General features: G+C 51.9%; 1 protein-coding gene across 1 annotated transcript; it reads right to left on the bottom strand.

The window, feature by feature from the left end:
- Positions 1-1807: 1807 nt before the first annotated feature.
- XKR5 (XK related 5) lies at positions 1808-23369 on the bottom strand (the record flags this gene model as incomplete). Its single annotated transcript, XM_080710907.1, has 9 exons — positions 1808-1813; positions 1912-2031; positions 2986-4055; positions 7602-7713; positions 12524-12693; positions 14135-14344; positions 15439-15623; positions 22016-22199; positions 23315-23369. 9 exons carry the CDS (start codon positions 23367-23369, stop codon positions 1808-1810), a joined length of 2112 nt encoding a protein of 703 aa, XP_080567033.1.
- Positions 23370-25752: the final 2383 nt, after the last annotated feature.

The raw sequence follows: 25752 nt of genomic DNA on the forward strand, positions 1-25752 counted from the left end.
TTGGTTTGGGGATTTATCCAAATCTTTTGGGACACGAATGTCAAGCCTGTTTCTGAACTTAAAAAGTGCTGAGCCTTCAAGACCTACGGAATCCATTTCTGGACTTATGGATTCAGAGCCTTTGGTCACAGCACACTGACTCATTCTGCAGCTATAGGTCTGATCGCTGTGAAGTCCAGGGCCATAGCCACAGAAGTGGGGCTCGGGGTCTACACTGCCCATCAGGGAACTTCCACACTTTTGCTTTAGATGAACACGGCGGGCCTGGCCTGGGTAGTCTAGGATGGGATGTGAGTGGACCTATGCCCTTGGCCTGCAGCCAGAGCAGAAGCCCCTTGGGTGGGCCAGAGTCCTGCAAGAGTGACCACCCCCTGCTGGGGAGGTTTGGTACCATTCGGGATGCATCGGAGCAGACGCACCCACCTTTGCAGAAGGCACATAAGCCAGCCAGGCGTTGCCACCCAGTCTGCCTCAGCTGGGCTGCTCTGTGTGTTAGGAGAGCCAAAAAGGCCTTCAAAAAATATTTTCCTTCTAGGCTTCCTTCTGCTTGCATGGGAGGGCAGAACAGTAAGATTCCCACCCCATCCCCCTGCTTCCTGATAGAAGGCCCAAAATGAGTGGCGTTGCTTTGCCTGCAGAAGAAAGACGCCAGCCACACAGGCCACTGTCCAGCTAGGCCTATAAAGCAGTTTTATTTTCCTACCCATAGGCTTGAGGACAACTACATGAAGCAGACACACATTCAAAGTGGCCACAGCGTGGGGCTGTTGGGTGAGAGGCTGCGCTCCGTATGCGAGAGAAATCCAGGGGCGTCTCCTATGCCCCCCCAGGGCTTCAACTTGGCCTGCAGACTGGCCCACCCTGCCCAGGCGGGTGGGAGCTGATGCTCATGGTCTGAGAAGCTCTGAGTCCCGTCTTCCGCTTAGGTCTGGCCCGCCATGGCACTTGGAGACAGCACGGGGCATTCACTCCTGTGGCGTCCCTCTGGGTTGGATTGCGTCCTTATAACAGCATGGTCCAGATGGGGCCTGGTGGCAGTGGATCTGTCGCCCAGGAGGCAGCTCTCTTTGTCTTTCAGACAGGTAGTAGCAAGCTGGGGTGCTCTCGGCCCTCGTGGGCTTCTGAAACTCTACCACAACTCTGAGAACTGCCCCTTTAGTGCGAGAGAAAGTTCCATCCTAGGTCACAGTCCCACTACAAAGGAGTGTCTGAAGCGGGGCGTGGTGGCACACGTTTGTAATCCCAGCATTTGGGAGGCTGAGACAGGAGGATCCGGGTTCTCGCACAACCTTAGCTACACAGTGAAGCCCTTTGCAACTCATTGAGACCCTGTTTCAAAATAACGAATAAAAAATAGGGCTGAGGGTGTAGCTTGGAAGTAGAATGCCCCTGGGTTCCACACCCGGTACTGGGGAAAAAAAAGGGGGATCTGTGTGTGTGTGTGGGGGCTTTGCTACAAAGACCCACATCCCAAGAGGCTGTTCAGGAGCTTTGCTGCAAAGAGGAGTTGCGGAGTGCCTGCCATGAGCTGACCAGGCCTGGATCCACAGGGAAAGACAGCCGAGCACTCTAGACTTTCCCAAGGAGCCTGGAATCATCAGAGAGGCTCTGACAAAGCAACTCTGATCTCCTGCGGGTCCTGGGTGGCTTGTTTCCTGGCTAAGAGCAAGCAGCAATCACACAAAATCAAAACCAAGACCTAGCCGGTGGAGCAGCGGGCGAGTTACTTCCCCTGGGCTCTGTGGCTCTCCTTGGAGTTAGAGATCACTCAGCATCGCACCCCCAATTAGACCCTAGCAGAAGGGCTTCATGTCTAGGAAGGGATCACAGAAGGCAAACGAGGTGGGGGAGGCCCCAGAAAGCTGCGCTGGAGCTGGGTACTGGAGAAATAGGGCGCCCCCGTCTCCTCACCTGGCTGTAGAGGAACCAGGCACTGCAGAAGCACAGTGATGGAACGCTGTGGTGCCCAGGCGCCCACCTGCTGTGCCCGATTGGCTTACGTTGCGGGCAGCGATGCCGATGGTCCGAGAGCTGCCACAGAAAATGTGTGCATGTGGTTTGAGCCTACGCAAGGCGGAGGTGGGCAACGTAAGTCTGTGCTTCCTCCTGGGGCGTGGACACTGCCTCTGATCCCCAAGTTCTGGGAGGGGATAAACCACCCCTCCTGTTCTTTGGTGGTTTACGACTGGACTCCCTTATCCGGCGGTGAAGAAGGCTTACAGAAATGATGGGGATGCTAACCCACACAGGGCAACTCGGGGAGAGGGAGAAAGAAATGGACGCGGGCAGCCTCTGCTTCCTTCCCCGCTAGATGCACTGAGTCACGGAGTAGAACTCACATGGAATGGAAGAGGAGAAAAGATTGGAGGGAAAGGAAATGGGGTGTAAAAACGAGAGAAAAGCCGGGCGTGGAAGCGCACGCTTGTAACCCCAGCATTCGGGAGGCTGAGACCGGAGGATCATGATTCACGGCCAGCCTCAGCTACTTAGTGAGGCCCTTTGCAACTTAGTGAGACCCTGTTTCAAAATAAAGAATAAGAAATAGGGCTGGGGGTGTAGCTTGAAGATATAATGCCCCTGGGTTCCTTCCCGGGGCCACAAAAATGAGAGAGAGAGAGAGAGAGAGAGAGAGAGAGAGAGAGAGAGAGAGAGAGAGAGAAAATGAATCTCAACTAGTGTTAGGACAAGCTCATTATAAAAGAACCCAGGGTGACATAGGACCCTGCATTTTACCCTTGAGTTTCCCAGAAGCTATGGCAGAAAGAAGACAGGGATCACAGAGCTGAGAAATTGAAGCAAGTGGTGACTTTGACTGGAGCCCGCTCTCCTCCCCGCACCACGCTGGACCCTTTCCTCCGCCATGCATGATGTTTAGGGGAGTCTTAGAAATCACCAGGCCCGTCCCCGCGTTTCTCGGTGTGCAGACGGAGCTCCAACAGTGGAAATGATGTGCCTAAGGCCCGGGGGTCAGATGAGAAAACTTGCCTCGAGCCTCCCCCTGCGGCTGTGGCCCAGCGGGATGGACTCACTCTTAGGGGTGGAGGTGAGGCAGGGCTCCTGGGCAGGGCTCAGCCCCGCGCCTTGCTGTGGCATCCGTGTGCCCACCATGGCGGGGCGGCGTGCGTGCAGTGCCAGTTCCTGCCCCTCCTCACCCTCAGGGCCACCTGAGGCCATTGCAGAGAGGCCAGCCCTGGGGTGAATGCTGCTGCCCGGGCCCACGCCTAGAATGGGGCTGATGTCGGCCACCGTGATGGGAAAGGGCTTGGCGGCTGGCGGAGGCGGGGTGGGCCCTGCGGAGAGCGGGCGGCTGCCCTCTGCAGGGCTGGTCTCTGCTGGTGTCCTCCCCAGGCTGTCCTCCCCAGGCTGTCCTCCTGGTGTCCTCCCCAGGCTGTCCTCCTGGTGTAAGGATGTGGTATCTTCCACGGTGGCACTGAAATACAGTGTCGCGCTCTCCAGTCCCTCCCCTCCTCTTCGCTGCCCCTCTGCAGCCCCCTCCCTTGGACTGCCCCGTCCCCACGTGGCTGCCGGCTGCTGGGGGGGCATATGGTCCTTGTTATTGCTGGTGAAAGAGACATAACTCGAGGTTTCCCACGAGCCCTCCTCTGCTTTGGGGGCACCCTGGCACTTGGAGCCTTTCTCTAAGGCTGAAGGGTCCTGGGGGGAGGGAGAAAGGAGAAACGGGGACTCCCCCTGCCGATCGTGGAGATGACTCGATCCCCAGGCCAGGGGACAGGAGCGGCCAGGACCGTCATCTCCAAAAGCTGCGTTGATCTTAGACACGTTCCCTGTTTTTAGGGCAAGTTTCACCAGCAGCCAGTGATGGTGGCCGAGAGGGTCCTCCCCAGAACTCTGGCCCCGCAGCGCTGCCTCCGGGCCGGGGGACTTCTCTAGGCCTGCTGGCTGGCTGCGTATGCTTTCTGGCTCGTCCCAGGGAGGACGAGCCGGCTCCTTGCTGTCGCTTCCCCCGGTGCCACAGCACGTTCTCATGAAGCTCTGCCAGATGTCTGCGGATTTGGGGTGCAGCAGGCTGTAATAAATTACCAGCGAGACACTGCCTGGAGTGGCAAAGAAAAGAAAGACAGAGAGAGCGCACAGGTTATGTTCTTCAAAGTTCTGCGCTGTCCTCAAGTTGGCAGCTCCAGGCTCTGGGCTTTTTGAGTAGAGCAATATAAATTGGAGCTTCAGAATTAGATATTTTGGGGGAATTTAGGTAGGCTGGAACTCCTATAAGGTGCAAACATGTCTAAACTACCTCCTTCCGGAGGGCAGCTACCACTGAACACTCAAGCTGCGTGTGCCCATGTGCACACGTGTGTGAGATGCCTGGAAGGCATTCCATTCAACTTCCCAGTGTTCCTGGGCCGGGCCATTATCAGCCTGGCTGATGGAGCCGCAGCCGGGCGAGGCCAGGTGAGAAATAGCCTTAAAAACAGAGGCAGAGGTTAACGGCGCTCTCCAAAAGCCCCTCTCAAGGAGTTTCCACAAGAAAACAACAACATTTCCTCTGTGCATAAACAGCTTAGGCGCGTTGTTGCCAGCCCCGCTGATTCTGATCAGAAGTGTTGACTGTGCAGTAATCTCTTTTGCAGAGCCTTCCAGTAAGCCGCCCACGTCTTTTCCAGTTTCCTGTTGGCTAGAGCAAGCGCCTGGGTTCAGGGTGCTGGTCGGCGCAGCAGGGAGCCTGCAGGGAGTGTCGGGAGAGGCGTCTGAGGCGCCGAGATGTGGCCACAGCTAGGAGGCCCGGGGACGCTGCCCTAGCCTCTTGGTGTCTGGGGTGATGAGGACTCGGGGCCAGGGCAGGCTCAGAGGCAGGGCTCGAAGCCGGGCCGCGAATCTGAAATCCTCCTGTCTCAGCCTGCCAAGAACTGGGGTTACAAGTGTGCCACGCCGGCATGGCCTGAGTTGTTGGTGGGTTCTTGTTCCTGGTCCCAGGCTGGCATGCAGTAGTTACTCAACAAATGTTTGTTGAGGAAAAGGAAAGAGGGAAGAGCGGAGAGGGCAGAACAACTGCAGCTTCAGGCTTGAGCTGGACTAGAACCCTCCCTCCCTCCCTCCCTCCTCTTGTTCATTCTTTCATAACATCATAGTAAATATAACTTGATTGTAAATATATATCTGATATAATGTAATGTTTAATAATGACTTGGTTTAACAACTAGCTCAAAATTCCCTCCCTCCCCCTTCCCTCTCCCTGTTTTTCCTGCTGAGAATTCCTGAGGGGGTTGCAAAATTTATTCCTTTCCCTCTTTCTTTCTCCCTTCCTCCTCTCCTTTTTCCTGCTGAGGATTCCCGGGGGGGGGGGGGGGGGGGGGTCCACTTGGAAGCCAGGGTGGCACTAGCTCCCTCTACAGGTGGCAGGGGAACCAACAGGTCTGCCTGGACTGACCCTCAGAGATGGACAGACCCCCCACCTCCACTGTGCTCACAGGACTCAGCTGTATGTCCCCCGAATACAACATCCACACAGACACACGCTTGTAATCCCAGGACTTGGGAAGCTAAAACAGGAGGACTGCAGGTTCGAGGCTAGTCTCAGCAACTCAGGGAGGCTCTCAGCAATTTACCAAGACCTTGTTTCAAAATAATAAAAATAGGGCTTAGGGTGTAGCCTGGAGGTAGAAGGCTCCTGGGTTCCAGTCCCAGCACCACACACACACACACACACACACACACACACACACACACACACACAAAGAACGTCCACAGGAAAGGTTAGGCCTCCCAGCGGGAGCGACGGCTGGACCTACGCTGGCTGCACCCCTAGGGCTGCCTGCTCTCACCTGGGCAGCAGCTTGGAAATCAACGTCCTGATGTTTAAATTATTCTATAAAGGACAACCCAGGTGCCCTTCAGCGGGCAAAATGGCTTAATGGGTCCACCTAAACCATGGAATGTGGAGCGGCCCTGGGAGGAGGTGCCCTTGGCTGAAGGGGTTCTAGGATGTAGGAGTTCACTTACATTCCATTTCCCAAGTGAGGGAGAGAATTGGAGGAATGGGGATGCCTTGCTGGTCCAGGGCTGAGGAGGCGGTGGGGGACGGGAAGTAGGACTCTAGGTGACAAGATGGTCTTTCTGAGTCCTGGCTGTAATCTGTCCGTATTCTGGTGGTGGTATTGTACTACTGCCTTGCACGGTGTGACTCCTGGGGGAAACTGGGTAACAGGTGCAGAGAACCCTCTGTATTTATGAGAACTACCATTATCTCCAAGGAAAACTTTCCCCAGAAGTATTTAAGATTTCAAGGAGGTTCAGTTCTAAGAAATAAAGCAAGTTAGGCCGGGCGTGGTGGCGCACGCTTGTCATCCCCGCGCTTGGGAGGTGGAGACAGGAGGATCGCGCAGGTTCAAAGCCAGCCACGCTGGCTTTAAGAGACCCTGTTTCCAAATAAAAGTATAAAATAGGTCTGGGAGTGTAGCCCTAAGGTAGAAGGGCTTCCAGGAACCCCAGTACCAACCAAAATAAATAAATAAATAAATAAATAAAGCAAGTTAATATTAACAAGAAACCTGAAAAAATTGGATTTGAAAAAGAAGGGTTGGCTCAGACACCTGTTCTTTCAAGCTGTGGCTCAGGGCATTGAGGGAAGAGACAGAGCTTGGAGTCCAGGGTAATCTGGGCTCACACATATTTGCCGTAAGACCACAATGTACGAATCTTCCTGTTCCTGTTTATAGACTCTTGTGTCCAGTGCTTTAGGTCAGGATGTCTCCTCCTGGCCAAGGCTACTCACACAGGCACACTGGTCAGCCCCGAGTGTTGTGAGTTTTCAAGACGAGGCCCTGGACACCCCACCTCTCTGGTGAGGCCCCAGGGTGCTGGTGGTCCCCGCCACCTGCACTCTTCCCTCAGGGTCCTGCTGATGAGAGGGAGGGCTGGGGCATGAGCAGGCGCTCAGAGCTGAGTGTTGCCAGCGAGTGGGGAGCTGTGCCCCAGGCCTGTGTGTGGCAGGCGGTGGCCGTCCTGGATGGCTCCACCACAGGCCTGTGACGGGGAGTCTTTGCAGAGCCCAGCTGAGGGACAGCTGGCATCACGCTGCAGGAGCAGGAGTTCACATCCCTGGCAGGCACAGTGTGACCCCGTTCGTCACTGCTAACTGATGCTCAGGCCACCAGGCACTGGCTGAGGCTTGTGGCGGAGCTGGCCCTTGATCCCAGCTTTGCCGCTTACCGAGCGTGTGACCTTGTGGAGTTTCCTAACACCCTCAGGGCCACACCTTACGCTGTCTAAACGCAGATCCAACACTGCTCACCGGCGGTGAAGCTGTGCCCGGGAGCTGCTCCCAGCCCTGCTGCCCAGCACGTGGTAAGGCCCACGCCAGGAGGGGAGGGAAGTTCTCCTGGCCCACAGGGAGCTCCAGGGAGGAAGCCCATGCCTGGGGAATTTCAGATAAAAGGGGCTAGCCACAGCCTCACGTCAGGTTCCTAGCAGTGGGGCCAGGCACACGGCGTCAACTCAGCTAGCTCCCAGCGCCCCGGAGGATGTCTCCCACCACAGCACCAGATTCCAGCCGACCCTTGGGGCTCAGCTTCCGAGCCTTTGGGTCTACTATAAAATACAAGCTGGGGAGGAGGCTTAGATAGGAAGGCAATACGGGGTCTTACCAATCAGAAATCCGGACAAGACCCCTGCGACGGTCCACAGGCTGGCCCAAGATGTCTCCTGGAGGAAGTCAGTGGCCAACAGCAAGAGGACGATGTTTTCCAGCAGCATCACCTGCGGGGCCAAGGGAGAGCCACCGTGCCTGTCAGGAGCGTGCAGCTGGGACAGCGGCCCGGCCGGCCATCTACAGCTCGGCCCTTCCCTGCCCTGTGCCTGCGGGACTCCCAGGCTCACAGGGCCCCCAGCAGCAGGACCACGGCCCGGGGGAGCTTCTCTGCAAGGGAGGCTGTCCTGATGTGGTTCATTAAATGCCCGCAGACGCCGGTGCAGAGCAAACACGACCAGTGGAACAGCGCTGGAGGCCTTTGGTGAACCGGGCAGGGAGGAGAGGAGGCACTTTCCTGCTTTGTCTCTTTCTCAATTCCCATGCTAACTTCTGGCACAGACTAATGTTATAGCACAATAATTAGAACTAGAGTCACTGACCTTTAGAACGTTTAGGATATTTCTTCTTTAAATATTTGCTTCTTTAAAGATTGGTTTGTTTTATGACCGCACACTGGTAACACGGGAGGGGATCTCGCTGGCTGGAAGCAAAGGCCTCTCCTGGGATGCTCTGGAGTGGCGGGCTCTTCCAGAAGGGTCTTCGTACCCCCCATCCGGGCTGCTTTATAAACTGTGACCCCCCAGTTTTTAAATATCAAACCATACATTAATTAAACAAAATAGGACATGCTCCTTGATTTTGAATGGGGCCACTTCCCAGTAAACCCCTCATAAGATGAAAATATTGTTAAATTGAAAATACTTATTAATGTACCCAATCTCTCAGACACAGCTTAGCCCGGCCTATCTTTTTTTTTTTTTTTTTTTTTTGCAGTACTGGGGTGGAACCCGGGGATATCGTACCTCCGAGCTACACCCCAGCCCTATTTTTTTAGTCATTTTATTTTATTTTATTTTTTGTGGTACTGGGGTTCCTGGAAACCCTTCTACCTCTGGGCTACATTCCCAGACCTATTTTATATTTTTATTTGGAAACAGGGTCTCTTAAGCCAGCGTGGCTGGCTTCAAACCTGTGCGATCCTCCTGTCTCTGCCTCCCAAGCGTGGGGATTACAAGTGTGCGCCACCACGCCCGGCTAGTCTTTCTATTTTTTTATTTTTTATTTTTTCGGGTCTGGGGATGGAACCCAAGGGCATTCAACCTCCAAGCCACACCCCCTGCCCTATATTTTATTCTTTATTTTCGAACTGGGTCTCACTGAGTTACAAAGGGCCTCACTAAGTAGCTGAGACTGTCTGCGAACCGTGATCCTCCGGTCTCAGCCTCCCCAATGCTGGGATTACAAGCGTGCGCCACCACGCCCGGCTTAGTCTTTTTATTTTTGAAACAGGGTCTCAGTTGAGTTATGGAGGGCCTTGCCAAAGCCCAGCCTATCTTAAATGTGCCCAAAACACGTGTCTTAGCCTCCAGATAGGCAAAGCCACCTAGCACAAAGCCTGTTCTGTAATAGAGTGTAGGGTATCTTACGTAATTCATTGAATACCGTACTGACAATGAGAAGTAGAACGGCAGTGTGCTACACTCCTGCCACATCCTAAAGTTTTAAGCTGGGGACCAGCTATATATTTAACAGCTATGTGTGATACTTGAAAAAAAAAAAAACCCTCCAAATTATAATACTGATATGCTAAAAAAAAAAAAAAAGGTCTCCAAAAGATTTACCATGGCGATTCTTTGGCTTCATTTTAACTCTAGAAAATTCAAATACAGGAAGCATTACATCCTTTATTCTCAGAAGACCTCCTCTCTCAGCCCCGCGGGCTCACAGGCAGGGTTTCAGCTCTGAATGGCGTTGCCAGCCTTTCTGTGCAGAAACCTGGAGTCATCCTGTCTTCTCCCTGCTCATATCTTGTTGGTCTGGTCTTGCCAACAACTTCTTACATTTCCCTCAAGCGCCACCGGCTTCCTGTCTTTCGGGCCATTGGGAGGTTCTGCAGCTTCGCCTCCCCTACTGGCTGGCCACCTGCCTCTCCTGCGGATTGGACCATGCCATCCTCCCAGTGTACCTCAAAACATACCCCCTTAACCTCGGGGCCAGCCCCGCTCCCTGCGAGCACAGGCAGTTCTGTCACCCTTAAACCCAAGTTTCCTTTCCTGAGTCACCTTCCAACACTCTGTCCCCGCAATGACATCTCACTGACAAACTCTAGCCAGGCCGCTCTGAGCTCCCCTTCAATAAGACCCCAAGGGCGCCCCACACCCGGCAGTGGGCAGGCAGGGTGCGCACCCCTCTGAGAGCAATTACTTGAAAGCCGTTCTCTGCTCTTTGAGAAAGAAACCTTCCACCGCCCAGAGCTACCTTCTCAAGGACCCGACAGTGGCCTCTAAGACAGTCACTTTGCAGCCTGACCAGCACCTCGCTCGAACTCGAGTGACCCTTCTGTCATTCATGAAGAGACCAGGAACTTGTTTCTGCTCCTGACAACCGACAAGTGCTGATGAACAAATCCAGATGGGGCGGCTGCGTTAACTGCCCCGTTCCTACTTTTTGCAGATTTCCATTTCCCTGACTGTGCAAGTTCTGGGATGTTCTGTCCCAACTCCCTCCTTCTTTGGAGCGCTCAGGCACCTCTACGCAAATCAGAGTTCAGTTTCTGCGGAACCCTCTTCCCTCTTGCCGCGGGCCGGCTGCACCTCACTCCGTCTCCCTCTGACAGCACCCGCGCTCTCCCTGGACTCCCCAGGCCCTTCTGAGTTCAGCCTGAGTCCCTGACCTCTCCCTCCTCACTCCTGCACACTGGGCTCACCTCTCAGCACCCAGCCCAGGGCACCTTTGCAAAGCCACCCTGACTGGCCCAGGTGTTCCTCGCTCTGTGTCCCGTGTCCTTCCGGGATTTCCTTGTCCTTTCTCTGATCACAGTGTGGTTGCGTTGATTTGCGTGTGATCTGTGGCCACTCAGGCTGCCCTTCCCGCATGTGGGAGTCCAATTCCACTCTAGCACGCAATGGGGGATTGCTATGTTTGATTGAATAAATTCTTGACTGGTAAAAGAGGTTCAACCAGGCTCTCTAAAACCTTCATTAAATGAGCTGGAGCTTACACCAGACTCTCTATCACATTGGAAAAATGACCCAGAGACCAGTTTCACCTCTGAAAAAGGAGAAGGTGAGTTAGTCTTCTGTGGATCCCAAAGTTGGATCTATTGGTGTTGCACCTGAAGCCATGTCTGAAACACCTTCCCGCTCCAACCCACGGAGTCAGCGTGGCTCTTTGGCCTAGAGTCAGCCCAGCTGGATCTGCGTCCTGCCTGGCTGATTAGCAGGCTCCGTCACCTCCGTGTCCCCCTCTCTCCCTATCTGCAGAAGTGGGTTTTATCGCAACAAGTTTTGTGAGAAGGAAGCAGAATGAGATAGTCCAGGAGCACAGAGCGGCGCCCCGTGCAGATGTCAACCATCACTAATGACTGCATTATTATTCCCAAGACGAACGATGAGAACAGGAAGGCCCAGGAGGTTAGAAACAGGTCCCAGCACAGACCTTGAGGAGAAGAGGAAAAGAAGCTTCACATAGCACTGAGCACATCAATGAAAGAATGGCTCCAGAGGTCACTGCTCTGACTGGGGACGCTCTCTGCATTGTTTAAGCAAAGGCACTGCAAATCAGAGCTACTGCAAGCGCCAGCCCCTCCTCCTTAGGACTAAAAACAATGCGGGCATAAGTAGAATTAACCCTTTCTTTGGTTCTTTGGCAAGAAAATGCACTTTACTCAACAACTGGATGTCAGATCATTCATTTCTTTTATTTTTTTATACTTTTTTTTTAATGTGGTACTGAGGAGGAAACCCATGGGCATTCTAACTCTGAGCTAGACACCCAGCCCTATTTTTTATTCTTTATTTTATTTATTTATTTATTGGTGGTACTGGGGATGGGACCCTTCTACTTCTGGGCTACACTCCCAGACCTACTTTTTTTCCCCCACATTTTACATAATATTCTATTCCTGTATTTCTTTTTTTTAATTTATTTTTATTGGTACATTGTAATCATATATCACATTGGAATACAAGACTTGAGAGGATATACAAGCACACCCAGACATACTTTTTTAAAAAATATTTATTGCTGGGCGTGGTGGCGCATGTTTGTAATCCCCGCACTTGGGAGGGGAGACAGGAGGATCGCGCTGGTTCGGAGCCAGCCTTGCTGGCTTAAGAGACCCTGTTTCCACATAAAAAATATAAAAAAATAGGTCTGGGAGTGTAGCTCGGAGGTAGAAGGGCTTCTAGGAACCCCAGTACCACCAAAAAAAAAAAAAATATATATATATATATATATATATTTTTTTTTTTTTAAATTTGGAAACTGGGTCTTTTAAGCCAGCGAGGCTGGCTTCGCATCTGCACCATCCTTCTATCTCCGCCTCCCAAGCGCGGGGATTACAAGCGTGCGCCACCACTCCTGGCTTAGATCATTATTTTCAAAGACTGTTACTCCCATTCAGGGCTATGATTCCTTTTGGAATTTTCCCTCAGATTAAGCGATACCTTTTTAAATAGAGGTGTACACGTGAACATGTGTGCGTGGTGGGGCTCCTGGGAAGTGATTGGATCATGGCGCATCTGACCTCATCTGTGGTTTAATCCGTCAAGGGCTGGATAGATTAAGAGGTGAGACCTAGCTGCAGGAGGTCATTGGGGAGTGTCTTGGGACTTCCGCCAACCCCTTCCACCATGATGCTCCTGCCTTGGAGCCAGCTAACCATAGGCTGAACCTCTTGAACCATGAGCCAAAGTAAATCCTTCCTTGTCTACGTTGATCTTGTCAGGTTATTTGTGCACCGTGACGAAAAGCTGACTCACACACTAGATGTACTGTAAAAGTCAGGATTAAAGAAAACCGGCCACTGCCACTTGCCAAGTAGAAGCTGAGCATCCTGTTTCTGGAAGGGCTGTCCCAGAAGTTGAGGTAGCAGAGAATGTACACGGCCCCCACGAGCAGGTTGAACAGCCTCCAGTGGCAGGTGCTGTCGACGATGTCACTCTGCTGGGCCACGAGCCAGAATGTCATCACCAGCCAGTGAGCACCTGGAGAGAGGCAGTGTGGGAGTCAGGTCCGGCGGGCGGAAGGGAGCGGTGTGGTGGGCAAGAACACAGAAGCCGGGGCCTCGAGACATTCCTCCCTGCCTGGGCTGCCCCGACCCAGCATCCAAGAAGAGGCAGCAAAGTTAGGAAGAGATCCAAGGGGCCCTAGAGCCAAACCATTCTGTCTTTGCATTTGAGCCCCATAAAGGGCATGCGACCTAGTTTAGAGATGAGGATACAAGGACTTGATTCAATAACACATACTAGATACTATGTCCTGATGCCTGGTTGGTTCCAGAACGCTTTTAAGGAGGCAGTTACAAAACCGACTGTCTACTATTTTTAAATTTTAACTACGGGAGCCAAAAACCTCCACACCCACAGGGAAGAATTCCATGTGGCCCGGCTATGATTTTTATGCCTGTATTTTAAGTTGAGTAATATTCTTCTGAAATTGAATTTTAAAATGGATGAATAAAACATAGTTAATTTCTCTTTAGGAGCACTTACTGCCCCCTCCAATGTTCTTCCCTGCCAATACACTGTATTAAATGTTTGTTCTGAGCCCAAGGGCCAAATATTTCTCAATGTCTCCAGTTCTTTTAAAACAAGAGTACACTGTTTGTTCTTGCAGAGTGTATTCACTGATGACCAGAGGAGATGGCTGTCCTTGGCAGGGACACATAGACCCCATTCAGAATCCACAGGGCCAGACAGATTCCCTATCATCACCATTTATGTCTTTGTGCCACTGACTAGGGGACCTGGGGCTGGGGTTCAGCAGAACTGTCCCATTTGAAACAGAAAATGCCCAATACTGAGCTTTCCAAGGAAATGGAGTACTTCTGGAGGCTTACGAAGCACCGTATATACTGTATATTTTCATGCTGGGTCAGGGCAATGGACTGTACTCCCTTCTGTTGGAGTGACAGCTTTCTACAAGGAAGATTCTATACTATGGTGTAGAGCAATCTTCTGAGGAGTTTGATGCTTCAGAGATAGCTGGGGCTTTTGAGGCTGGGGTGTCTAAGCAATGACAGCAAATCTCTAACCGAGGTACGCTCCTTCAGATACTCTACGCTGCCTCCACAAGAGCGTTGTCCACCCCTAGCTCAGGGATCTGGCTGCTCTCGACTGCTCTGCCACGTGGCACGCGCAGGAGTGAGGCGCGCCAGGCCCTGGCCTCGCTGTGAAGAGGCTGGCAGGCGCCATTCCTCTTGGAAGCTCAGCTGGGAGGCTGAGTCCATGCTACTGTGCTGGAGAGAGAGGCCGCATCTAGGCACCCAGAGCTTACGCCTCCTCGTGAGCCAGACACCTGCTTTCCCGAGCAGGGACCACCTCAGAGCACAGCCGGCCCCCAAGTGTGGCTGATGACCGTAAATGGCTATTTTTATGGCGCTTGGTCCTGGGGTTCAGTAGATTACCTGATCGTAATTTCACTTACCTCCAACCACCAAAACCCAGGCATGGTAAGCCTTACAGAACAGAGCCAGACTCAGGACACGGGTGCCCAGCATGCCCATCCGCCACAGCTGCTGGCAGAAGAGGGCAGTCCATGGCACGGCGCGGCGGCCCGGCTTCATGATGCCCAGGAAACAGTTGTAGGACACGAGGGCCCAGGACAGCGAGGACCAGGAGAGCAGGGTGCTCACGCCTGAAAAGAACCCAGCGGTCACAGCATATAGCCTGCAGGCTCCAGAGCAAGCACACAGTGAAGGTTCATTCCCGGTACATCTTGTATGGGACATACAACCGCTGGCGAAATCCTGGCTCAACAGAGGGGTACCTCTGACCACCCCCTGCGGGTGGGTGACAGTGGTGCCCACAAATACACACAACTACACACAGAAATACAGGGGAGACACAGAAAGTATCTCCACAGCAGGGTCCCAGGCGCCCTTCCACAGTGAACAGCCCACGCTCCTCCTTCCTGTGCCCTTTAAGAATGTCCCAGCCGCTGGTCCTCCACGGCCTTAGAGCAAAGCAGATTCTGTGGGGGACCTGAGCACGTGCCTTCCCAAGAGACATCTGCTGTCTAATCCACATGAAGGATGTTGAATGAAGCATCTCTAGCCAGACGATACATGGTGTCAGGCTCTCTCAGGAAAGTGCGTGGACGGCAAGTATCTGTTTGTGGACGGCAAGTATCTGAGCATTTAGTTTCTACACGTCATGTGCAAGTGTAGGTGCTCAGCGAGGGGTAGAGAGGAGGAGAGGAGGCGGTGGGTGGGTTGGGGGAAGGAACCAGGAAACAACAGAGGGGAGAAGGAGGGGGGAGAGAGGCAGGCACACCGAGGATGCCCTGGAGTGGGAAACAAACATTTTTGCTGGTGCCATCCACGAGGATCTGTGATACACGTGTGATTTCCACGAGGATCTCTGATATAAGTTCTGGCCATATAAGGAATTATTCTAGAGACGAACGATACAGGAACAATGAACACACTGCATTGATCTTTCTGAGAAGTCTCCCCAAAGTATTTCCCGGGTCATCTTGACTATGCACAATTCCTCTCTTACGGACTGCTCTGAGTGCCTGACCCCCAAGAATTAAGTCGGCTCTCTGTAAACTTACTGCTCGGAGCCAAAGCCAGTCAGAAGCACCATCTAGGGCTAGTGAGAGGGGGTGCCCTAATTCTCTCAAGCAGGGAAAATCTTAGATGGGAGGGTTTTGCTAAACAGGCACATACATATTCCTTTCTCTCCTGGGAAGGTGATAGCCTGGGCCTCCCAGTGAGGGTCACTTACCTGGCACCATATCTGTGAAGTCTGAGGCTAGAAAAACATATGACTGAAGCAGCAGGTGGGGTCCTGTCTGCAGCAGGGCCTCCAGGAGCCGCAGGGCTGACAGGTCGGCCTCCTGCAGCTGCAGCTGGTCCTGGCGGGGAGCCTCACCTTCTTTCCACAGAGCAGCCAAGATGGCGTCCCAGTGCCTGAGGAAGAGAGGGGATCCTGTGACCCAGAGCCATGCCGCGGCCAGCTTGCATAGGACGCTCCTTCCTCTTAGAGACAAGCGGCATGCTGAGGGATGTACATCCTCTGTGCACTTTAACGCCACCCAGAGTCATCAGCGGGGCCCTCGCTGAACTTTGATTTTACACTCAAGGCGTCAGTGCTAAGGGATGTGCCCTGAAGCACACAGCAAGGTGCTCAGCAAGCCCAGGTAATGTCCCACAGACTCCAACACCAGGCGGGCGGGGGGCACACTGGGAGCCAGGACCAGATGTGGAAGGCCTCTCTGAGCTGGAACGGCTATGGGCAGGGAACTGAGATGGACACTGGTAAGGTTTAAAGGTCCCCCCACTTCCACTTGCCTCTGCACCGCAGAGCACAGAGATATGACAAAACCCCATCCTCACACTCGAGTGCAGAACATTGGGTGCCTGGAAGGAGTGGATGGGAAGGGGAAGGGTCTGGGGGCTTCGCTGGGGGCTGGCAAGAGGTACAGGTGGCTGGGGCATGGCAGGGCAGTTGGTTGGGGCTGACGGGCAGTCACTAAGCAGCCTTCTTTACGGAAGGGCAGCAGAACCGTCCTCTTGAATGTCTATAGGTATGCGCCACTCAGGACCCCAGGGACCTCTGGGCTCAGCCTGCATGGGAGACCTTCCTGGGAAGATGGGAGAGGAGCCCAGTACAGGAGGAAGTTAGACAGCACCCTCGTCTCATTCTGTCTCCTGTACGTGCATCCTCTAAACCTTTTTGGACACTCTCATCTTATGAAAGGCTCTCTGGAGTGTGGCAGGGTCACCCTCGGCCCCATCTGGAGACCGTGGGGAAGACAGGACTTCATGGAACACTCGGGGGAGCTGTGGGCTGCGGGTCTCCACTGGGGATGAGGTGCCAGTCTCACCCACCCACAGATTAGCCACTGCGGGGTGATCAGCACCCGCCGGCTGCCAGGGCGGCGGCATTCAGCAGCTACCTTGGGGAGCGGGACTCTGTGTTCAGAAACACGAGGGGTGATTTCAGTACAGAACCCGGAACCAAAGCTGGGGCACCTGGCAGCCGCCCGCCCAGGAAGGCCCTAAGCCCCTGAGACACGCTGGTCTCTGATCACAGGCCAACACTACCCCGTCTAAGCAGAGCGGGGAATCCTCTTTGAAAGGGCTCCATCCACAGGGCTGAGGCCCAGGAAAGACGCAGAGGAAACAACTTTCCTTTTTCATGATTTGGAATCCTGTGGTGAGCAGATTTCTTACTGCGTCTTTGAAGCTATTATTCCTGACACACACTTTATATTTAGAAAAAAAAAAAAGGGAAGAAAGAAAGAAAGGCAGAAAGAGTCAACCAGAAAATGGACCCAGAAGGGTGGAGAGCTTTTCTTTCACTGTGGAATCATGTGTCTGGCTCGCTGCCCTCAGAGGCCTCTTGGTCCATATGCATTTTGTACTGGCTTTGACTCCCTGCTCCAGACCAGAAAGAACAAGAAGGATGAATGAGGTTCACTAGGAGCCCAAGGTGCAGCTGTGGAAGGAAAACAGACACGAAAGGTTTGTAGGAGGAAGGGTGTATATGTGCGTGCATGCACGCGCACACCCACCCACCCAGGTCCCCCCCTGCTCTGGCCTGGGTTTCTGGCTGCCTGTGTTACTGTCTCTGGCACCATCTCTCTAAGGGCCTAACCTGCCACAGTATCATCTGTGGACACTTCCTTGGTCACCAGCACCTGTGGGGGAAATGCCCAGGTTAACCAGGCTCGGGGCTCCTTTTAGCCATCCAACCTGATCCATCCCGGCAACAGTCCTTTCCCTGGAAGCTCCTACCCTGTGCTTGTAGGAATCACCACCTATTTCCTAAACACACCATTTCTGCAGCCCATCATCCTTTGCACCAGGCGGGTAGTTACTGCGTCAAAGATGCTGAGAACATCTCCCAGCACTGAGGAGAATCTGGATGCAGCAGGGTCACACCCTGCCTCTCCTGCTTTGGAATGGCCTGCAGGGCTCACACTCCAGTCCGAGTTTCTGATGATGTGTTTGGGGAATGACAAGAAGCTGCTTGTTGTACAGGACAGGGCGTGGCTAGAGGATCATGTCAACAAGTCCAGTGGGTGCAGGGACCAAGCGAGGCTTCTGTCCAGAGGGCCCTCCTTACACCCTTCTCTGTCCCAATAACACTGCTTTCCCTCCGTTCCCAATTCAGACTCAGAGACTGTACTTAATTATGTGTGTCTGCAGTCCCGGAGGACACATACAGGTTACTAAATGTGGATGAACAAACATGAACCCACTCAGCTGGGCTGATGATGGGCCAAGACTCCTTGTTGCATAAAGAACACATAGGCTGCAAATTGAAGCTGGAAACAATGAATTATCCTTACTTAAGTTTTTGGAATTAAGTTTCTTGGTAAGCTTTTATCTTTCCTCATTAGCAAATTAAGTAAAAAGACTTACATCACACACACACACACACACACACACACACACACACACACACACATTTTTGGTGATGTTAGAGTTGACTTAGCCAATACCTCACAGGCACACATACACACACATTTATTTTTACAGAACTGGGGATTGAACCCAGAGACAGTCTACCTCCAAGCTACCCCCCCAGCTCTATTTTTTATTCTTTACTTTGAAACAGGGTCTAATTGTGGAGGGCCTCACTAAGTAGCTGAGGCTGGCCATGAACTTGTGATCCTTCTGTCTCAGCCTTCCAAGTACTGGGATTACAAGCATGTGCCACCATGACTAGCTTGATTTTGCATATATTTTATATACTTGAAAGTATTAAACCACCACACATTTATGCTGTGCTTGATTTACCTTTAAATTTCACCTCAGCTTTTGGCCGGGAGTGGTGGCACATGCTTGTAATCCCAACATTTGGGAGGCTGAGACCTGGAGGATCACGGTTTGAGGACAGCCTCAGTTACTTTGGAAGGCCCTCTGCAACTCAGTGAGACCGGTTTCAAAATAAAGAATAAAAAATAGGGCAGGGGGTGTAGCTCGGGGGTCAAATGCACTGGGGATGGATCCCCAGACCCGAAAAAAAAAAAATAAAATTCACCTCAGCTTTTAAGAACTTTTAATGTACTCATTTTGTGAGTGTGTGTGTGTGTGTGTGTGTGTGTGTGTGTGTGTGTAGTGCTAGGGATTGAATCCAGGGATACTCTACCTCTGAGCAATACCCCCAGCCATTTTTATTTTGAGTCAGGGTCTTGCTAAATTGGCCAGGCTGGCCTTGAGCCTACAATCTTCCTGTCTCAACCGCCCACGCACGGGGGATTACAGCTGTGCATCACCATACTCAGCAAAGAAAAAAAAAATGGTATTGGAGATTGGATTTGGGGGATTCTACACCTGGGCTATACCTCACCCCCCCTTTTTTTCTTGAAACAGGGACTCATCAAATAGCTGAAGTTTTTGCTAAGTTGTTGAGGCTGTACTTAAACCTGCCATCATCCTGTCTCAGCCTCCTAAGTGCTGGGGTTACAGGCGTGCACCACCATGCTTGGCTATAAACTTCAAACTTCTAATGAAAATGTGCTAAACCAGGATGCGAGCTAAGGAAGAGATTAATTAGATCCTCTTCTGACCTCTCATACTGAGTTTCCAAGTGCATTTACAGGTTTATTAAAAGATGAAAAAGATGTTGGTAATATACAGAAGCAGAACAGAAACAAATCTAAACAGAAAAAAGTAACTGTCCTTGTTTAAATAAAGTTGCCGCTTAATGTCAGGGTCTCTTAAACAGACTTACCTTGAATATAGTTTGTACCATTTTGAATTGGAAAAGATGGCAATTTATGTCTTAAAGCCTTGTGATTTTGTAAGTAACTTGACCTCAAGAGGCTTGGGTATTGTTGATTGCTCTGTTTTGGGTTCATCTGTTTTCTCTGATGAAGTAGTCACTTGAAGATGCAAACAGCGTGATTTTGGCGCCCCCTACAGGCGCTTTTTACCAAACTTCAACGTAAAAAAATTGGATTTGCTTGAAAAATACTCTTAGCTGGTGTTTTCTTTAGAAGAGCCCAGTGAGCTAGTTTCAGCAGGAGGAAGAGATTCACTGAATTCTATCTTTACAAGCTATCTTCTAAGCTTGGCGTGGTGGTGCACGCTTGTAATCCCAGTACTTGAGAGGCTGAGACAGGAGGATCGAAGGTTCGTGGCCAGGCCCAGTTACTTAGTGAGGCCCTCCACAACTTAGACCCTGTTTCAAGATTAAAAAATAGGGCTGGGGGTAGATCGGAGGCAGAGTGTAATCTCAGAAACATTGCACACCGCAGTTTCCTATGCTCCTGGTGGCTGTCCTCACGTTAGGGCCACGTCTGTGGCTCGTTTTTTAAAAACAGCACACTCCAGCCTCATCGGAAGTTCTAACATGGTGGCCCTTTCCCCGACTTTTCTCACTTATTTTCTCATCTTTTGTCTCCTTGCATTATGTGTGAAAATTTTAAGTCACCTTAGCTTCTTTTAACAATTGGATACAAGTGCCTAGTTGTTTTTTCTAACTTCTCATTTTTACTTCTCTCTCCACTCGCCCACGTTTCTGTATCTGCCTAATAGAGAGTTCAGGAGCCCGGGAAGACAAGAGGGCAGAGTCCACGGTCAAATCCCAGCAGCATGCAGCTGGGACCTCTGGCATCCCCATCCCTGAAGAAGGTGCTGGATGAGATGGGGTCCACTGTGCTCACAGAGTCTCAGATCCACCTGCCAATGATCGGGGACACCTTTCCCTACCAACTGCATTGATTACCTCTCTTTGGCGCTATCTAGCCTTTGCTGATGGTGCAGCTGGCTCCTTCCTTCCTTCCATAGCTCATCTGCCCTGAGGTTTATGTGTTATAACCTGGAAGGTCAAAGCCGATTGGAGACCACAGCCTCTTACTGGCAGGCCAAGCAGTTCAGGGGAGGGTATCAGCCAGGAGACAGTGCTTGGGAGAGGCCTTGGTCTCCGAGTCAGGGAGGCCTATGCTGTTGGATCCCTGTGGAGAGTCTGGTCAGCATCTCCTGTGTCCACCTGAGCATTCTCTGGATGGGCAGAGGCTTTCCCTGCCCAGTTGCCCAGACATGGGGCTTCTACCTGCCTCAGACCTACCACCCACGCCTTCAGAGACTCTGACAAGTTTCTTGAGAACATCAAAGGCACGGACCCCAGAGCAGAAAGCAGTGCTCAGCAGTGGATCCTTGAAACCCTTCAAAGTTGTTGTTTGCCATCTGATACACCCTTGAGCTGCAGCCTTCATGGATGCAATCTCAGAATTCTTCACCCTTTAAAAAATTCCCTTTACCCTTCATAATTATGGGGGCATTATGGGGAGCTGAGAGCTGAAATGTGCTGTTTGTGTAAACTCACTATCACAACCAGTCTGACAAATCTGTGCATCCAGGTACTCTAGAACAATACCTTGCCTGCAGGTATTATTTTCTTGATGGGTAATACCTTAGTGGGTGATACCTGCTCTAGGTAGAGTAACAGCTGTGGACCACAGGTACACCCTTCAGCACCAGATCTATCCCTGGCTGAGCTACCCTCTTCATTTTGAGACAAGTCTCGTTAAATTGTGCAGGCTGGCCTTGAATGTATGATCCTTCTGCTTCAGCTTCCTGAGTCATTGGGATTACAGGGTGTGTACCATTAGGTCTAACTCCTGCCTCCTCCTCCTCTTCCTCCTTCTCCTTCTTCCTCCTCCTCCTCCTCCTCCTTTTTCTCCTTTACCTTCCTTCTTCCTCTTCAAATGGAACCCAGGGGCCGCCTACTTCTGGACCATATCCCCAGACCTATTTTATATTGTATTTGGAAATAAGGTCTCACTGAGTTGCTGAGAGCCTAAGTAGCTGAGGCTGGTTTTGAACCAGTGCTATCCTCCTGTCTCAGCCTCCCAAACGTGGGGATTACAAGCGTGTGCCGCCACGCCTGGCTCTGCCTGCTTTTAAATGGAAAAAAAACCCAAAAACAAAGAATTAGCCCTGGCTTCCCAGCCCCCCTCCTTCCACAAAAGCTTATAGCAGATGCTCCCAAGTGTTCGATGTCTAGCATGCTGTGAGTTCAATTTCTGTCACCTCCTGGCCTAAGGCACAGGTGTCAATGGAGCGACCTGCAGGAAGCTGCTCTTTGTGGCTCCAAAGGGTCAGCAAAGGCCTAAACAACAGCGAGAAAGGATTTGGCTGAAGACGAGAAGCAGCTTAGAAAGGCTCCAGAAGTGCACACATGGGGAGCCCTGACTGCAGGATGCTCAAGGAGGGCCGAGGGTGCCACCATGGGGGCAAGGGTGTGAGCTGCACTCCCCTGACCTTGAGGATGGACAGAGGCATCCTTGGCTGCCCTGAGCCCTCAGGTCTGCAGCCAGCAGGACGCTGATGCTGGCTGTCCTTACCGCTTCCAGACGCCAAGCTGTAGCAGGTGCAGGGGCACCAACGGGCACCGGCCCTGATGCCCGTCCGCTCGGAACCACAGGTAGCTCAGGCTTTGTACCAAGAAGCCTGGGAGGAGCACAGAAACGGCCAGCCACCCCCAGAGAAGCTGTCCTGTGTTAAAGTAGTAAGCCACAGCGTAGAGGCCTGAAGGAAGAGAAAAAATAAAGGGGTCGGTCAGTAGAAGGTCCTAGGAGTCTGGTAACTGCGGTGTAAATACTTAAATTTTTTTCTGTACATTACAACGTGCTGAAATCATATGAAGTGCTCTGGCTGGGGAGATTTGTTCCTCCTGGGGAGAACACAGGACCCCTCCAGGAGCATGCTGTAACATGCAGATTAACCAGTCCAGAGCAACCCCTGTCTACACACCCCAGGAGACACGACTCCTCTGGCCAGTCATGCCACGTCCCTGTGCCAGGCATCTAGACACTGCCCTATGGCCCTGAGTCCATAGAAACGGTCCAAACTAGCCCATCTGACACTGTTCCCCATGCCCTAGGAAGCCACTGGCTTCCCCGTCCCTCAGCCCTGTTTTCTTCCCGTGACAACCTGGTAGGTTCCCTGGGGGTCCTGCATGGACCTCCTCACCTGCCTCTGACACCTGTGAGGAATGAGCACCTTGCCCTCCCGAGCCTCTCCCCTGTGCTATGTCCACATGCCCGACCAGCTACCTCATAACAAAACCAAACCAGCAACCTGATCAAATGGACAGTGTCTACCACCAGCAAGACTGTGCTGGAGCCCTCCTGGGAATCAACAGTGTCCGGACTTTCTAGGCTCCTGGGTCTATAAAAGGAGCTGCTGGGCTATGTAGAGCAGGTACCAAGTACCTGGTACCAAGTATGCAGAGCAAGTACCTGGTAGCTAGATGTGCTCTAATAGTGCAAACTGGCACAGGTGCTCTAACAGTGCAAACTGGCACAGGAGGTTTTCACGATGGTAGGACTCACACTCCACATCAGGATCTGCTCCATTGCCCTGCGCTGGCTCCAGCAGGCTGCAAGGCGGCCCTCTCCACCTTCCCGGTGGGGCCCTTGCTGGCTCTTAACTGCCTGCAACACCCCTGGGATGGCACTACTCTCCCGAGGATGCCAGCGAGGTGGCTTCACAGGTGGACGCAGGAATGCTCACGTCCTACATCACTGCCACTTGGTCTCCAGTATCAAGTTTAAAGCAACCTGGGCACTCGCCAGGAATTTCAGCGGAATCAGCCACTAATCTTCTTTTCCCCCAAATGCAGCTGCAGGCCTGCCCGTTACCTCTGCAGTGAAAGCCTTGTTTGTTCATCCTCACAGGGACACACAGGTCTGACATCGCTGATCAAATGTGTTGGTTAACAAGGGCAGGGGCTGCGTGGTAGGAGCAGCTTTGTCTTTGACTTTAGTCTTAAAGCCTGCGCTGTCCACCTGTGTCCTTGATGAGCTTTTAGCCCTTTCCTACTATCTGCCAAAAGTTGCTTAGTATGTTAAAAACTTATCTTACAATAAAGAAAAGACATAGGATTATAATCTTTTAACATTTGAAGATATCGGGCTATAACTATTGTGTAATTAGTAATTACTATGGGGTTAAGAAGCTTGCTTTTTCATCTTTAACTTTAGCCTAAACTATTGCAAAAATCATATAATTCTAGTACTCAGCTGGGCTAACAGCCAACTCTTGGCTGACCAAGGTCAGTCGTGGCTGCAGCTCTTGGCTGACAGCTTAGAGGCAGAGAAAAGGATGTTATTGTTCTATGTATGAAAGCTTGTTCTTATTAGCAATTAATACAGCCTCTATTAGCAATCAATGCAGGCGCGGTCCCCACTCCCCATCAGTGAAGGGTCTGAGATCTAGCAGCACACCTTGGCCCAGGATCTGTCCTGCGCTCTAACCACCCCAGCGCAGGCTCACACCAGCCATGGCCTTTGGACTTCTTTTTGTTTTTCGAACTGGGGATTAGATCCAGTCTTTCTACCTCCGAGCTACGTTTCCCCAGCACAATTATTGCCTTCTCCAGTGAGCCCGGGTCCTGTCCTGTCTTAGCCTTTCCCTGCCCAGCGAGGACCCGGAGCGCTCTGGGGAGGTTTCTACTGATCCTCTAAGGTGCAGTCCCCTGACCTGCGCCCTCCGGAGCCAGTTCGGGAGGGGACACGAGCTGGAGCCTAAAATCCCCACGCCCCCATGTTCCAGAAACCAGATCCAGGTAGATGACAGGCTGGCGGGTGGCTGGCGGAAGTGGGCGGAGGCCCTGCTTCCCAGCACCCAAAGAGTTAGTTCAAACCAGAAAGGCGGGAAAACCAAGGCCATCTTGATTCGCCTCCGCTTGGGGGCTGAATTCCTGAATTTCCCGCGGCCATGGCGTCCTATCCAGCCCCATCCCAAACTCCAAAGGGGACCCTGTCCGTCGGGACCCCTCTCCTTTCCCCACCCCACTGTCTGGACGCGGAGTCGTGGGCCCGGGGTGGAGGGAGGGGCGGCTCTGCCGGGAGCCTGCATAGGGCAAGGGTGCACCTCAGAGGTAGAATGCGCCTGGGTTCAATCCCTAACACTCATACTCACTTTAATTGGGTCTTCTGGAATCGTACAGTTACAAGGCCAGGGGCACCCCATTCACAAATCCCCTTCACTCAAGCAGACAGAAGGATCGCAGGTCGGCTGCCAGCCTCAGCAACTTAGTGAGGCCCTCTGAAAGGTAGTGAGAGCCTGTTTCAAAGTTAAAAACACAAACCAGGACTGGTACAGTTTCAATGTGACTCATAAACCCCTTGATTTTACTGAATATAATGTTTATTTGTCCTGAGGGCTCCTCTCCCTACTTTTCTATCCACTTTCAACTCATATCTGAGTTTTTCAATTATAGTTTGACGTCTGATCCTCTGGGTCTGTCCTCATGTCAGACTTGACTCTAAACACAGACGACCAGAATTTCCAACATGGGGCCAGTTCTGAGTCCTGCGTTTCCATCCCTAACTCTATTTCCCCAAACTTTCCTGCTCTGCTCCCTTTGGCCCAATGAACAGCCAACCTCTTTATGTTTTCTTCCAGCTTCCAGATCTTCCTCCTTCTGGCTTTCCCGTGAAGGGAGCATGCCACAGTTTCTGCGTGTTGGCAGCAGAGCCATTCCAGATACCATGAATAAGAAATGTGAAACCACACACAGAAATTAAGGAAAAAAGGCTTCTCATGGTTGGTGAGGATCAGGGGGCATTCTATACGTTTCTCAACATTTCAAGGTTTTTTTTTTAATGTTCTCCCCCATGCCTAGATATTATTTAGGAATAGACACATATCCCATATTTCATGTTTGCTGGTGATGTAAAAGCTGGAAGGTGTGAAACTGGGGTGACCACAGTGTGAATATGTGCTAGGATCAGTGTCTCTGGTCTTCAGGCTCAGGGGGCCTTGGAAAGGAAAAGTAGATGGAAGTCATGGAGAGAGGGTCCATCGTGCCCACAGCAGAGCCTCAGCTCAAAAAGGAGCCCTGCAGGCCCAGGTGCTGCCCAGCCAGCATCAAGGTTTGACTGCTTGATTATTGTTAACTTTTTTGTTTATTAATTTTTTTATTCAACTCCAAGCTTCACAGGACAGATCACCCCTGAGAGCAGTCATCTCAGGACGTGAACCAAATCCCCACATCCCCCTGCAAGCCACGAGGCTCTTCCTAGACCCTTGCAGAGCCAGTCCTGAGTGGTCCTCAGTTAGTGTGGCTGGTCTT

Source organism: Muscardinus avellanarius (genome assembly GCF_963383645.1).
Source record: "Muscardinus avellanarius genome assembly, chromosome: 14".
NCBI classification, from domain to species: domain Eukaryota; kingdom Metazoa; phylum Chordata; class Mammalia; order Rodentia; family Gliridae; genus Muscardinus; species Muscardinus avellanarius.